Source organism: Dermacentor silvarum, chromosome 9 (genome assembly GCF_013339745.2).
Source record: "Dermacentor silvarum isolate Dsil-2018 chromosome 9, BIME_Dsil_1.4, whole genome shotgun sequence".
NCBI classification, from domain to species: Eukaryota; Metazoa; Arthropoda; class Arachnida; order Ixodida; family Ixodidae; genus Dermacentor; species Dermacentor silvarum.
In genome coordinates this window covers 58,558,627-58,574,008 of record NC_051162.1, presented here as the reverse complement: position 1 = coordinate 58,574,008, position 15,382 = coordinate 58,558,627, and the positions used below count along the sequence as shown (strand labels likewise).

The 15,382-nt window shown below is 46.8% G+C and overlaps 1 protein-coding gene across 1 annotated transcript; it reads left to right on the top strand.

Moving 5' to 3' along the window:
- The first annotated feature begins 209 nt into the window (after window positions 1–209).
- On the top strand, window positions 210–1,309 carry LOC119464751 (gastric triacylglycerol lipase). Its single transcript, XM_037725705.2, has 2 exons — window positions 210–275; window positions 1,011–1,309. Exons 1-2 carry the CDS (start codon window positions 231–233, stop codon window positions 1,263–1,265), a joined length of 300 nt encoding a protein of 99 aa, XP_037581633.1. The 5' UTR covers window positions 210–230; the 3' UTR covers window positions 1,266–1,309.
- The last annotated feature ends 14,073 nt before the right edge of the window (window positions 1,310–15,382 follow it).

Below are 15,382 nucleotides of genomic sequence, written 5' to 3'. Positions count from 1 at the left end.
CTCGTCTCGGTGAGAGACCAATTTTTCGAGTAGAGATAGTTCCTGTGATTGCGTGCTACTAGTGGTAAACAAGAGCTGTTAATTTAGGAACGCGATTTGAGGGAGCCGAGCACGGCTACGAAGCAGATTAAAAGTTTTCTAAAATATTCCTACCTCAGAGAGTGTGAAAACACCCATGGTTTCCTTAGAAGATTATTCTATTTCAGAATTACAGAAGCAACAACTTCCTTATGTATGACTATGGATCCTCCAAAAATAAGGACCTCTACGGACAGGTAATGAAATCTTTTTATTACAGTTTCCTCTAATACAACTGGCCGAGTTTTCGAAGCCTGCGTAAGGGTATCGTCATTGCGTGATTGCGCAGGGCAGGAACTGATGGTTTCTTTATTTGAGATTGTAGAATTCAATAAAGTATATTTTTGTGTCCCAAAGTCACTTCCATAACTCTATGTTCACGAACTGTGCATTCTTTCAGTCATTTGACGTCGGAAAACGCGCATATTATTATCCCTCATTTCTCACGATAGCGTACAAACGCTTTAGGGTCAGAAAATCATAGTTACCACCGACGTAATGTTTCGATATGCGGCTTTCCGATTCATGCGCATGAGACATGTCGATTCACTCGTGTCCCCATTTATTATAGTGTTTCTTATTGACACGCTTTGTTTACTGCGAATCATATTCCCGTTCGCACAATTTGTAAGTGGTAGTTTAGCTAGAACAAACACTTAGATAAGCAGCGCACGCTATCTGTATTGGACAGAAGAAGAATATTCGACGGCCAAGTATTAGAGCGAGTAAAGCAATAACGAAGGCGTCCGCGGCCAATCATAAACAATTCTTACGAATGAAACACTTTGCGAATTCAGAACCATGTCCTCAACACTGTGACGTAGTGTAGCCATGGGACACGATTTTGTGATCAACGTATCGGGATTATTGCGTTTTTTAAACATTGCTGTCTGTCTCTAATTTTCGTTATTTCACGTTTCTCCATATCGCAGAAGAAGCCCCCAGCTTACCCTGTGGATCGTATCACAGTTCCTGTTGCGCTCTTCTCGTCAGAAGGGGACACGCTCGGCAACCCAGATGACGTCGCTTCCCTTGCTGAGAGTTTGGGTTCAGCGTTACTCTTCAGTAAAGTCGTGCCACCGAAGTTCTTCCGCCACCTCGACTTTGCGTTTGGTTATAAAGCGACCGACTTCCTTCATGGGCCAATGATCGACACACTGGACCAAAACGCCGGTACAAGTCTGTGAGAAAATGCACTGGTGCCTTAGAAAATAATTTCGCAGGGTGCCCAGGACCCCGCCACTTTTAACGCTTACTTGCAATCAAATGTTCTCCCAGATATTCGATGACAAAATTAAGTTTTTTCTTTTTTTTGCGTTGTTTTGTAGCCACTGAATCCCACCGATGTTTTTTTTTTCATCACAGCTAGCATAAGCACGGCGTTTTTACTTAAAACGCACTGATTTGCATTGGGTGCCAATAAAGGATAGTTTGAAATCCCGCGCTTTATATACAAAGTTTATGATCAGATATACAAAGATGAAGATTGACCAGCACGAGTCTAACTCTGAAGCTATACAGAATATTTTCTTACAAAGTCGCTGAAAACCGCACCTGCAACTAGCATGCATTCGCGATGGCACTTGTCTCGGCAAGGTCGTTTCCTCATTAATAAAAATGGTTTTATAGATTGGACAGCGCCTACCGAGGGTCTAGTTTGTTTCCTGGGTAAATAAGAGCTGTTGCTAAAAAAACTATGCAAATCCAACGCACATATCGGTATCGATATGCAGTGAAGCTTTAGTAAAGCGGTTAATCAAATGCTTGACAACTAATGGCGATGCGTACAACTTTGTTTACTGTCGTCCTGCGCAATGGTACCATCATGGAATGTTCCTGTTTACCCACCACAAAGGCCATAACTTTACTGTGTCGCAATATTTATGTTTATGCACTGCACCATTTACAAGCCATGCCGCAACGCAAACTCCAATTCAGGCGGATGCACAGTGTGTGACGTAAACGCAGCGACGTCAGAACGACCAAGGCGATGTATGCTGCATGTTGAAGGATGTTGAAGGAGAAAATGGGGATGACAGGTTTTGCACACAAAAGTACGACGCGTATCACGCGACATATAGGGACTCGTTACCTCTTTTGTCACAGTGGGACAGACCAATTATGGAGGATTGACGGAGGACAGGCACCTTCCCAGTGGCACACACCAAATGGCGAAATAAAACAAAACGAAGCCTCTACATATACGTCGAAGGCACACGCGAACAGTACAGTTTGTCAGTTTAAAGATGCGGCGAATCCATGAGGAGAAAGCTTTTCCGCAAACGCATTCCTCGAAGCTCCGCGCTACTTTCAGGGTTCAGTGGTTAGAATACGCACAGAGCTCCTTATCAAACCCGCATGGCTTCCCGTCATCAAATGTGCTAGGTGGCATCCTGGGCAAACAAGTGGGTGAACGTACGACCTGGAGGACACTTCGACGGCATTCAGTGCTAGCACGGTGGAAAGCTCGCTATTCCAACGAAGGAGGTGTCTAGAAGTGGCTCTAGGCGTTAGCTACGTCACAGGACAAAATGTTAGAGCAGAATGTACGTAAAGTGCAAAAGAATCGGCCTTCGAAACACCGAAATATGCCAAAATGATGCGGCGATAGCCCGAACAGCTTTGAGGCATTCGCTAATATGACAAGTGGAATAACAATTCATCTAACTATAATGGTCCACGATGATCATGACGGGGCGCCTTGCTGGAACATTTCTTGCGCGTTATAGCATATATATATATATATGTAAGAACATATGGCTGTTTATTACGCCAATATTAATGTGCAGCCCATACATGTGTATTTTCGCTAAATGATATCAAAGTTTGTTGAATAGTAAGTAGTAAGAGACCTTGTACCAGAGTGGCTCGAAAAAATTTTCGCCACTTGTGTACATGAAGTATTGTTGGCCTTACGTCAGCCTACTATTGCTTGCTACTACAGCCTACTACTGTGACCGACCAGCGTCTCTATCCGGCTGTGTGTATGTATCGTACAACGATCCGTGACCTGTCAATGCAGAGAATAATGAAATAAACCAAAGCGATGTTACATAGCGGTAGCACTACTGACTGCCGCGTGGTGGTCATGAGTTGGATTCAACGTCGCATCGGTGGTTTTTTATTCGTGTTGCTCTTTTTGATTGTTCGATTGATTGATTTATTTATATTTGAAGTATCAGTTTCTCATAGTAGCAAATAAGAGCAAGAAGCGCGTCCTCACTGCCACTCGACAACCAGATCTATTGTGACTTCGGGTCGGGCATATAAGTACGTTTATTCCGTGGTTTTACATGCGCTTCGAAGTGCATGTAAGAACGGCGTCAGAAACTTACTCGAATGCGTGACTCGACGGTCCGATGCGTGTGGCAGCCGGCAGCAGTGATGACGCACTGCTTCCCGTCATTCTGCCATGTCATGTATGTGGTGGAAAAGGTTTTCGGAACGTCATGCAAACTACCGTGCACAAAACAAGCAACGAAAGAAAACAACTAGCGAAGTGGTATCCAGCCCAGGTACACTGAAATATATGTTTCATCCTTAAAATGAATAGCGGTGTAAATCGGTCTATAACTCACACGCTTACATAAAAAAAGACACTGAATATATGTTTCATCCTTAAAATGAATAGCGGTGTAAATCGGTCTATAACTCACACGCTTACATAAAAAAATGCCGTCCGAATGTTAACTGCGGACCGATATACACCTTTATTCACTTTTAAGGGTGCAGATTATTTTATCTGTGTACCCAGCGCCGCAGTCGGGGATCCTTACCGCAACCCTAACAAACCGGCCGACTTGCGATCATCTCTGTATTTGGAATATGAGCCACCGACTTACAATTGCTGAGGTTTCTGCCGTTCGATTTTTATTGCTTTAGGTGTTTCTAAAAACATTCTTGTACTATTTCCCTGTGTTCTCCTCTAACATTTTATCCAAACCACATTAAACACAACACAAACAGCCAGTGCATGTTTTGTTAGAAAAGGGAGCCCTCAGCCGCGTTGGCAATGACTACCCTCGAAGTGCTGCTAATGCGCGTATATTCTCCATTCCGTTTGCGCAGAACCTAATCTATACAGCATTCACTGCTTGAAGTAGCCGAAACAGCATCAAAGTAGAAGTCTGTGTACATACAGAAAACGGCCGAAGATTCGTTTAACCGTGTGCATATAGCTATGACGCCATAACTCGCGCTGCTACCAATTTTTAAGTTTTCATTAGTGGTCTGCATATCGGCAGGATTAAAGCAGCCTCTCGAACAGGCGTCAAGAAAGAAACGCTTTGAGCGACACAGCAAACGGCAAAACGGTCACTCACGCTTGTTCGTGAACGAAAACTGAACGTAACCTGAAGATCGGTCAGCGAAGCTAAGCGTTCGGACAAAAGTTGCGCTTCTCTGTTTTCGTTAGTTAACGATTCTGTTAAATTGTGGATTACACTTTCCACTTCAGCATCATCGTAATTGCGACGACTATAGCAGTTGCATTTCGAGTGACGATAGGATCCTTTGCTTCTGATCTGCACTGTTCCGTTGGTCGGGCTGCTTGCTCTGCCGGGTCACCGAACGTGGCTTCTGCGGTGTCGGCCGTATCCACTTTCTAGCCTTTGGCGACTCTGGCATGCGACGAGGAATTGGGCTATAAGGCGCCGAGCTAGACCTTCTGGGGTTTCAGCCGTGGCCATACGGGATCCCGTGATGCCTGTGACGACGCCTGAACATCACCGCCCCCCCCCCCCCCCAGAGCGAAATTACGGATCCACAGGGGGTCTCCGCACTGGAATTCGGTAGGTTGGAAAGAAGCAGGCGACAAGGATGGTAAGCACATGTCCAGGTGTTATCGCAGTATGTATCTTAGCAACATTTCAGGCGGCGACTTGCCACACGGTCAGGGGATGCGACTGTAGCCGAGCAACACCTGTGCTAATTTCTTCTCGAGATTGATAGCTACGGACAGTTTGAATAGTCCCGCTTTCATGGTGACCATCGCGCGCTCAGCAAAGCCATTGCATAAGGTCGTATGTGTGTTACATCCTTATCGCAAACAAAGTTTGCGGCTTGTGAATTGAGGCCCGTTATGTGATACGATGGTTTGCGGCATCCCACACCGTGCAAGTACACTCTGGCAGCCGAGCGAATGTGACTTCTGTGGTCGACTAACGGACTGGAATAGCCTCAATCAATGTTTTGTGTGAATCGTCGATGATGAGCAACAAGCGGCCGTCGACTGCTCCGGCATTATCTTTGCGAAGCCCTCACCAATGGGTACCCATTTCGGGCCAACTTGTTACACGGCGCGAAACGAGACGAAGGACTGCAATAAAGGGAGACGAAGACAAGTTCTGATTCCCAACTAGTGTCCATTTTCAAAAGAACACACACACACACACACACACACACACACACACACACACACACACACACACACACACACACACACACACACACACACACACACACACACACACACACACACACACACGCATATAATGACCAAGACAAGTTGAAATGATGCAGCGCACTCGCACGAATACCAAACGTCATATTTTTAAGTGGGCGCATCACTTTCCGCGCATCTCAAGAATGGTAGATCCTTATATGACAACGCTAAGGAAGGCTTAATTCCAGCTTTTTCATTTTTTTATCGCCGCGACTACTGTAACCTATCTGGTGTGTTCACTTGCCTTTCTTGCAACAACGGTGGGGTCATTCATGAGGGGGGTGCCAACGCAGTCGGAACAATGTAGTGCCAGAAAACCATCCCTGCCCTTCGTTCGGAACATTGCATGTCAGACGACCATGGACTACCGTTGGGTAGTCCATGGCCGAATGGGTAGCGCATGGGGCTGCTGTGCTGGAGGAAAATGATTTGAAGCCAGTTCCCAATGAGTATGTGGCCTTCTGTACCTCGGTGGCGCTCTTCAACGAACCTCCTTGAGGCCGACATAGATCACTGGCGACGCGGCACTGGTTATGTGGAACTGCGCCTGTACCGCTCTTCAATGAAGCGCTTTGAAGCACTGAGTATGTGCCAGTCGGTCTGTGATGCTCTTCAATCAACGTCTTTGACAACAACTTGGCTCACTAGGTACGTGCCAGTAGGTGTGTGCCGTTCTTCAAGGAACCTCTTTGACGGCAACTGGGATAATTAGGTATATGTCCCTGTGTATGTGGTTCTGCTATAAAACATATCATTTAGGTTTTTCTAATGCACTGTGCAACTGAATATGTGCCACTCGCAGTACTTAGGGCGCACCGCTAGAGGGCACAGCATGTGCAGTAGGAAGCGCGAGCAAGCAGCCCGGCTGTATACACGTTTTGGCGTTGGTAATATAGTATGTCGCTACATGGCTTCAACGTTCATCACAATAGCGTTGACATTCATCGGAAGATCGTTTCTCGTGGAATTTTTTACGAGTTCTTCCAAGGTGCACAGAACGGCGATAAACAGAGCCGTGATACTTGCTTGCTGGCCATAATACTAGGCTGCGGGATGTTGCTTCGAATCCCGCCGCCACCGGGCACCCGCTGGTTAAAATGGGCACAAGCGTACCCTGGCCTGGCGTTCGGCTGTTTTCAGGGGTGATAAGCTTCGCAAAATGAGCCTGCGCCCTAAATTCCCATCGAAACGTTCGTGAGCACAAAAAAAGGAAAAGGAGGTTTGGGCCGCTCCAACGGCGACCGTTTCCTATCATGGTCATCATCATCATCAGCCTATTTTTTATGTCCACTGCAAGACGACGGCCTCTCCCTGCGATCTCCAATTGTCTTCGTCTTGCGCTAGCTGATTCCAACTTGCGCCTGCAAACTTGCTAACTTCATCACCCCACCCACTTTTCTGTCGTCCTCGACTGCGCTTCCCTCCTCTTGGTACCCATTGTGTAACTTAATGGTTTATCCATCCTACGCATTACATGGCCTGCCCAGTTCAATTTTTTTCTATTAATGTCCATTAGCAATATCGGCTATCCCAGTTTGTTCTCTGATCCACACCGCTCTCTTCCTGTCTATTAACGTTAGGCCTAACATTTTTCGTTCCATCGATCTTTCTGCGGTCCTTAATTTGCTCTGGAGCTTCTTTGGTAACCTCCAAGCTTCTGCCCCATATGTTGGCTACCACTAGAATGCATTGATTGTACACTTTTCTATTCAATGGATTTGACAATGCCTGCCGCCTGTATTCCAACCCAATTTTATGCCTCTGTAAGTTTCCTTCTGATGATCAGGGTCCGCTGTGAGTAAATGACTTAGATAAACGTACTTCTTCACAGACTCTCACTGGCGATCTCGAATTATTGATTTCTTGCCTAGGCTGTGGAACATTATCTTTGTATTCTGCATATTAATATTCAACCTCACTCTTGCCCTTTCTCGGTTAAGGTCCTCAATCATTTGCTGTAATTCATCCCCATTGTTGCTGAAAAGGACAATGTCATCTGCAAGCCGAAGGTTGCTCAGGTATTCGCCATTGATCCGCAATCCTAAGCCGCTTCCTATGTGGCGCCCCAAATGCACCTATTGAGGTGGGGGACTAACACCCTTTTCCAAGCGTTGAGGTCCCATAATGCCCGAGCACCAGGCCGGGAGCGCACTTCTACCTATTTTACCGGTAGGTACTCGCAGGCAGCACTAGCCTCCCACAGCTGCGGCAGGTGCTTTTTAACAAGGCCGCCCGTAGTTGCAGAAGAGGATCCCAGAGACAGCTCGTGAAATCTGTATTGGGCCTCCTTTCGAGATATGAGCCCCACAAAAGCCGAGCCGCCGACTAGGGAACATCCCTATTCATTATAAAAGACCGGTGGGTTCGCGGCGGCACGGGGACTTGAACTCGGTACCTCCCGCATACGAGGCGGATGCCCTACCACTAGGCCACCGCTGCGGTGGGCTTACAATAGTGGCGTAGAAATAACGCCACTTTGCGCAATGCGCTGATATTATGTCTGACCGGTAAAACCTTGCGGTGAGCCTGAGTTGTTCTGATCTTCGGATATGTTACAAACGCGATTCAATGGACACATGAAGTAGACGTTGAACTTACTGGTGATGAATTTCGGAATACTAGCAGCGAACTTTGCCGTATAACAGTACTACTTCTGACCTTCCCTTACATTGCGAAATCATATCATGAAATTCACTTATTCTTGCGAGACAGGCCAGACCAGAACTGAAGACCGATGCGTGATCGACGTGGACAGAGTGCGCACAGTTTCCAAAGCTAATGCACCAATGCAATTTGAAAACGCTGCGTGCCGGGATCCCATTCTACTTGCACCTGATATGGTATGCGAGTCAGGCACCTGGTTTCTGAACTACTCGGCACGGGGTCCATGTGACTGAATGTTTGAATAAAACATGTAAGGCTTTGAATAAGCTCAAAAAATTTCCGCCTCCATTGCACCCTGTGAACGTGGATGTACAGCGAAGCTGTAGCCGACCTTAACCCCAAGGCGTCGCACCGTCGAGATCAATGTGGCGTCCTCGACATAGTTTGCCGCACTTACTTTTGGTGCTTCGACGGCGCGCTTCCCGTTCGCGTGTTTCTATTTGCGCCCAAGCGCAGCGCTCGACCGCTGGCGCCGCCATGCGCCGCTCGCGCGTACCATGTTACTAGGTGGTTTCTTTCGCCGAGGGGGCTCAAACGCAATCATATGGTTCGCATGAATGCATGCGCAGGAAGTGTGGCTGTATGGCTACAGTGTACTAGAAGGGGTATTGTAGTATGGGTTACATTCTGCTTCTGGTCACCGACGCGAGCGGACGCAGGATGGCTGGCTCCCCACGAGCTGCGACAACGGCCTACGCTGGCCGCAGATCTTCGATCTCCGACGTGCCCAAGCACTACAGGATCATTCTGCCACCCATGCCAACCGGAGTACTGAAGACTATAGTTGTTCTACATTGCGACATAGCAGGACGCCCGTACAAAATAGAGGACTTTAGTGAGCCTATGAGGAACGCTGGCATTATTGAGAAGGTTGGTGGAATAGGGACTTACCAGATGTCTCACGTCTGGCTAGTGAATTTCCGCACTGAAGAAGCGAAAAAGAAGTCGCTGGAAACCAAGCCCTTCCTTGTCAAAGGTAGGACCTGCATCGCAATACCAACAGAGGCAGGAAGTGCGGCTGAAAGTGCAATGGTGCGCGTTCAACGTGGGCAACGACGCAGTGAGATGGGCTTTCGCAAAGTACGGGGACGTTAAGGAGGTCACTGGCGAAAAGTGGGAGACAGGCGGCTTCGACAACGCCGATTCAACAACGCGTGTTGTGCGGCTTATTCTCCATGACGGGGTAAGCCTTGAACGCATCCCACACCAAATGCGCATCGGAAACGGGACAGTACTCGTCATAGTGCCAGGCCGTGCGCCCATCTGTCTGCGCTGTTGTGCTACAGGACACATCCGCCGTGACTGTAAAGTGCCCAGATGCAATAAGTTTCAAGATGCAAGAGACGCTTTTCGAGGAACGGCAGAAAGCAGCGAGTTGGTAATGGACGAAGACGAAGTGGAACAAGCTGCTGCGAACGCGGCCTCAGACGCTGAGACAGGAGGAGACGCAGCTAATGTGAGTGGCGCCCAAGAAGGTAGCCAGGGTCCAAAGCTAGCGTCTCTGTCTGCTGCAACCGAGGAGGCTCCGGCAGCGAGTACGGCGACAGACTCGAAGGACGGAGGCGTCGCGTATAGCGAGAAAGAGCCACATGCGGTGACCACGTGCTGACGCGAGCTAGTGTTTCCGCTGCTTCAATGGGAACAACGATGACAGAAGCTGAAGAGGCGGGCGACGTGTCGACAAGTGTGGAAGACGACAAGTGTGGGAGCCTACATGCAACGCCTAAAACGGCGTTGCATGTAGGCTCCCTAAGCCGCGTGTCACCAGAGCGCAACGCTCGTCGTCGATTCCCCGCGAGGACACTGAGAAGTCGTAAATACTGTTTTATCAGCACCACGCGGGACTTTAGCCTCCATGTTAAGGTGAGCACCATACTGTTTGTCTGGCTGAAATAACAAAACTAAAAATGGCTACCTTTGAAAAGCACATGCTTGTGGCGACATTAAACATGAAAGGGCTGGCCTCAAGAAGGAGGCAAAATCAGCTTTACAGGTTAATTACTGAAAAAGATTTGGACATTGTAGCAGTTCAAGAAACTAAAATCGAAAGTCAAGAACAGACGGATAGTATGGTGCGCCTCTTTACTAGTCGGTACGATGTATGTGTGTGTCATGCAGTGAGAAAGTCGGCAGGGTGTGTGCTGATGATACGTAGGATATTGGGTGCAGTTGTAGAGAAAGTGGTTTCATGTAATTTAGGCCATTCAATTGTTTGTGACATTACATTACTTAAACGCACTGGGCGCATAATATGCGTTTATGCATATACAAACGCAGAACAGAGAAAAGAAATGTTTGAAACTATGAGTAACTACTGTGTTACAGATCGGTTTGTAATTGTCATTGGTGACTTAAATTGCGTGTGCATGGCAAACGACAAAACTAGCTCGACCCCTTATAGGGATGTCAGTGTTGTTTCCTTAAATAATATCATCAGCCAGTATTGTTTGGAAGACGTCGGTGAATGTTGTGGGTTTGGGAATGATATTCACTTTAGCCCATTTTCAAGGTCAAAGCCACGCGCGGTTGGACCGCGCCTATTTGAGGATTTAGTACCGTTGATCGGAGAATATCGGGTTCAACCAGTATCATTTAGCGATCACTGCCTCGTAGCATTTCGTGTCGGAAAAAGAAAAGATAAAACGCGTAGATTTGTTTGGGAAAATTGGAAACCTAATGATAAGCTTCTAAAAGACGACGTTTTTATAAGGTATGTCACAAACGCAATCGCGAAATTTGACAAAGGGTATTATAAAAAAAGTTGGGGAACACTGGGAGCTCTTTAAGCAAGAAGTGAAAATGAAGGCCCTTGAAAGGTAAGGTGCCATAAAGCACAAACAAGAAAGTGTAGAAAATGTGCTCCGAGCCAACCTAAGCACGTTCATTTCGGAAGAGTGCAGACGGCCCGGAACGTTTAAAGAAGACACAAGTAGCATAAAGCAGAAATTGGAAATCATAGATAGGGAGAAGTACGAAGGCGCAGTAGGCAGAGCTCGGTCCGATCGCTTAATGGATGGGGAGTTTCCTACCAAGCGCGCACTAGGATTAGAAAAAAAGTTGCGCGCACCTAAACGAAATAGCAAAAGCTGAGTGGAAAACGCTGTTATTACAGATAAGTAAGGTATCCAAAGAGTGTTTTATGAATACTACGATGCATTATTTTCGTGCATTGAAGTCGACGTAGACGCATTTAAGAATAACTTTCTCACTCTAATGCCGCGAGTAAGTGATGAGACGAAAGAAAATTTGGAAATGCCGATCTCGCTGGAAGAAGTTAAGAAAGCTATTAATGATCTCAATCCTGGGAAATCCCCGGGCCCAGATGGGCTTACAGCATCATTGTATAAAGTTCTAAAGGAAAAAGTAGCTGTAGTCTTAGTGTCACTCTTTAACGAGGCTTTCGATATGTCGGTATTTCCACCATCATTTCTTACGTCAAACACTGTTCTTATACCAAAGGTTAAAGACAAGAATAGGCGCATGCAAGTTACTTCGTACAGACCGATATCACTTACAAACATAGACTACAAAATATTCATGAAAATTCTTACCAAGGGGCTGCAAACTGTAATAGAAGATTTAGTCGGTGAACATCAAACTTGTGGCATAAAAGGTCGATCAATTGTTACAAACATACATAAAGCCCGTTCCGTTCTAGAGTGTTGTGATGATAATTATAACAGCATCGCAATGCTACAGCTAGATCTTAAAATAGTGTTTGATAGAGTACCTCACAATATACTGCTGGTTATATTACAACACGTGAACGTTGGATCCGTTTTAAGAGTGGGTGTCGCCATGGCGTAAAGAGGTTGCACGACGCGTTTGATAGTAAATAAGGTGGTTGGAGCACGCATCAACGTGGAATGCTCGGTACGTCAGGGATGCCCTCTGTCGCCATTGCGTTTTTCCATGTACAATGAATCTTTTTGTTTGAGCATAATCAATAGCTCCACTGTACGAGCATTCCGTCTTCATGCAGCAGAAGTACGTCTGCTTGCATATGCAGACGACATAGTACTATTTTGTGCTGATCATGAAAGCATCATTAATGCCGTAAAAGTTGTTAAACATTTCTGTGAGGTTAGTGGCAGCGCAATCAACTCTGGAAAGTGCTTGGGATTTTAGCATGGATACTGGCCAACGACCCCAAACATTTTCTGCAACGTCAGGAGGGATAGGACTCCAGCACCCTATTTAGGAGTGCCGTTGGAAAATTACAAGAACAGGGAGCCTTTGAGGCGGCAGAAAGTTGTCGAAGTGCGCGAAAAGGCTGATAACCTTAAGTGCTTTTACTGGTCAATTTTTGCGAGAGCAACAATGTGTAATTTATTTTTAATAGACAAACTGTGATATATAATGCAATTAATTAATTGTTCACGCGTGAATGTGCAAAAGTTGCATAGAGTTCTTGCCGTTTTTCTTTGGGGATCTACGTGGGAGCGCACGCGGCGAACCACCTATTTCGACGTCTGCGCTATGGAGGATTGAGTCTGTCGCACCTCTACATAAGACAGCTTGTTAAATCGGCTCATGTTTTTTCGCGATGTATCAGACCCCTTTTTACGAACTGTTTGTCAAGTTAGACTCGGACGAGCATTACCAAACTTTGTAGTCGCGTCGGAAAGTATGCCGGGAGGCCTGGGTGGATACCTAAAAGATGTCTACCTGTCATGTATTTATTTTCTTGCAGGCTCGTTTTTAATTGGACTATCTTTGGACTGTGTCGCGCAAAAAAACTATACAAAGATCTGTGTGACATTGTCTTACCAGTTCCTCTCTATAGATCCCAATATTGTGCCGGACCATGGGCAAACGTTCTTAAAAGAGTGAAAAGCATGAGTGTACCAGGAGGAGTTTAAACATTTTTCTTCAAGTTGCATACAAATACATTAGATGCGAAGAATTATTTGGAAGAAAAGGGATTTTTTGTACCTTGGGGGACTCACGGTTTCATTTGTCGGAAGCCAGAAACGATCGAGCATGTATTGCAAGATTGTGGAGGAAGCATTTTCCTTCTGGGATATCTTACAACGTACTCTCAAGAAAGACCTACCTGTGGACTCTTTCGGTATACGATTTTTGCCAGTTGAAAATGAGGATGGTATTCCATTTGACCTCATTACGCTCTTGGGCCTCCACAGCATTTGGCGATCTAGGATGGCAGTGCGGAACGCTGACATAGACGCGAAACCGATAAGGCTATATTTCAAGGAAAGCATTAACAGAATTATTACTCTGTACCAGTTTCAAACCCCAGAGCCTCAATGGCTCCCAAGAGTTGAAGCATTGTTAAACATGCCCGAATGATAACGGGATAGCGCAAAGCCAGTTCCGCGAGTCGTTTCCCTCGAATGTATGTTTTTGTGTAATTGTGCTGTTCAATGTGGCAGTAAAAAAACAAAGTGGCTGCATGGCTTAGTGGTTACGACGCTCGCTTTGACACCGGGCGTACGCGGGTTCGAATCCCGCTTTGGCTGGGAACTTTTTGTTCTTGTTATCACAATTTTATTTTTTACCCTCTCTGTTTAGCGGCACGGTGGGTTGTGCCCCGGTGCCGCGCCGGAAGCTGCGCTGCCGGGCGCCAACGTGAAGCGACGGTCGTTGGGGTGTTGCGTAGCGCAGCGTAGCAACACACGAAATAAAAAAAAATACTGCTCCAGTCAGGTAGACTGCTCCCTCCCTGATAGTGAGATTATATTTGAATCATCAAAACAGCGATGCGTTTATTTAGGAATACTATCGATCCCTTAACAGCAGCCATAGTTGTGCCTAGTCACCACCAGCCCAGCGTGTTCTCCGTTCCAGTGGCGGCGGCTAGAAACATGATACGCGCGAGTGGCGCATGGTGGCGCCAGCGGTCGAGCACTGGGCTTGGGCGCATATAGAAACACGCTTCCCGTGCGCGGCGTACATATACGCTTGCGCGTAACCCGCGTTCGCGAACTGAACGTCACTGTAATTTTTTGAAGCGAAGTTTTCTATGTCGCACTGATTCGCCCGTCAGCGCCGAAACCACACTGCAGGAAAACCAAGTTACACAATGGAACTATGTGCGCATCTGCGCACATGATAGAACAACGGCACACGACATACATATCGCAAAGCACTACAGTTTACATTCGCAGTTGCACCGATAATAAAAATGGGAGCTGCAACGCCACGATACCCAGACGAACTGTATATATCTGCTTTGCATTACGCGCGTCCCGCCATGCATTCCCGGCCGTCACCATGGGTAGGCCGGAAATGCGCGCTCACGGCGTTCCTCTTCTGCCCTGCGCGCACGGCGTTCGCGCACGGCAGAGGAGGCTGCCGTACGCGAACGTAAGCGTGAGCCCGATCGTGCCCGTAAGGCCGATCCCGTGTATCGGCAACGGCAGAGCCTCTGACCGTCTACCACAGCAATCACAAGGCAATACGGTGCAAGTGAGGAGTCCTCCATGAAAGTTCACGTGAGTGTGTGCATGTAATTAACGGCTACATGATCCAAATTAAAGGTTATATAAATTAACGAAGTGTGTCTTCATTCAACTTCGATGTTCAAAAAGTACAATCCTAAACAAGCAATCAAATCACATATGCATGGAATCGGGTCGCACAGCATTTCTTAGGTTCGTTGCGTGGTCGTTGGCTTTGAACTTTGACTTTGATCGTGTTAGGATTGGCAAAATCGATTAATAATTATTTAAATGTATCCCTCAAAAAGATTAATCTTCATCGATGTCCACCTTTATTTATTCGACTTAATCGATCAGGTCTGTTCGCTTAATCGTTTTCGAGAGTTTGGCAGGAGTGGCACGAGAGTTTTGAAATTGTACTGGAATGGCGGCCCACGAGGAGTGTCTGTGCGCCTGGGGTAGAGCGACTGCCGACTGTCTTTCCGAGTCCAAATGATGCCGAGCCGAACGCTTCCCCTCTTCCCCCCCCCCGCCCCCGCAGCAGCCTGGACCTGACCAAAGATGGTGCAGCGAACTAAAATTAGGCGGAAAGAAGACACGATGATGTTACAGTGGAATTGCCGTGGCTTCAGGAACAAGTCGGGTGAGCTGCAACAACACGTGGATTCACTCGAGAACAAACCAGACGTGATAGTATTACAAGAGATAAACCCAGATTCCCTGTGTATGCAACGTATGTGGATCCGACGGAGAAAGCGACGGCAGCATTGATACGCAATTGTATAGCGGCGACTCC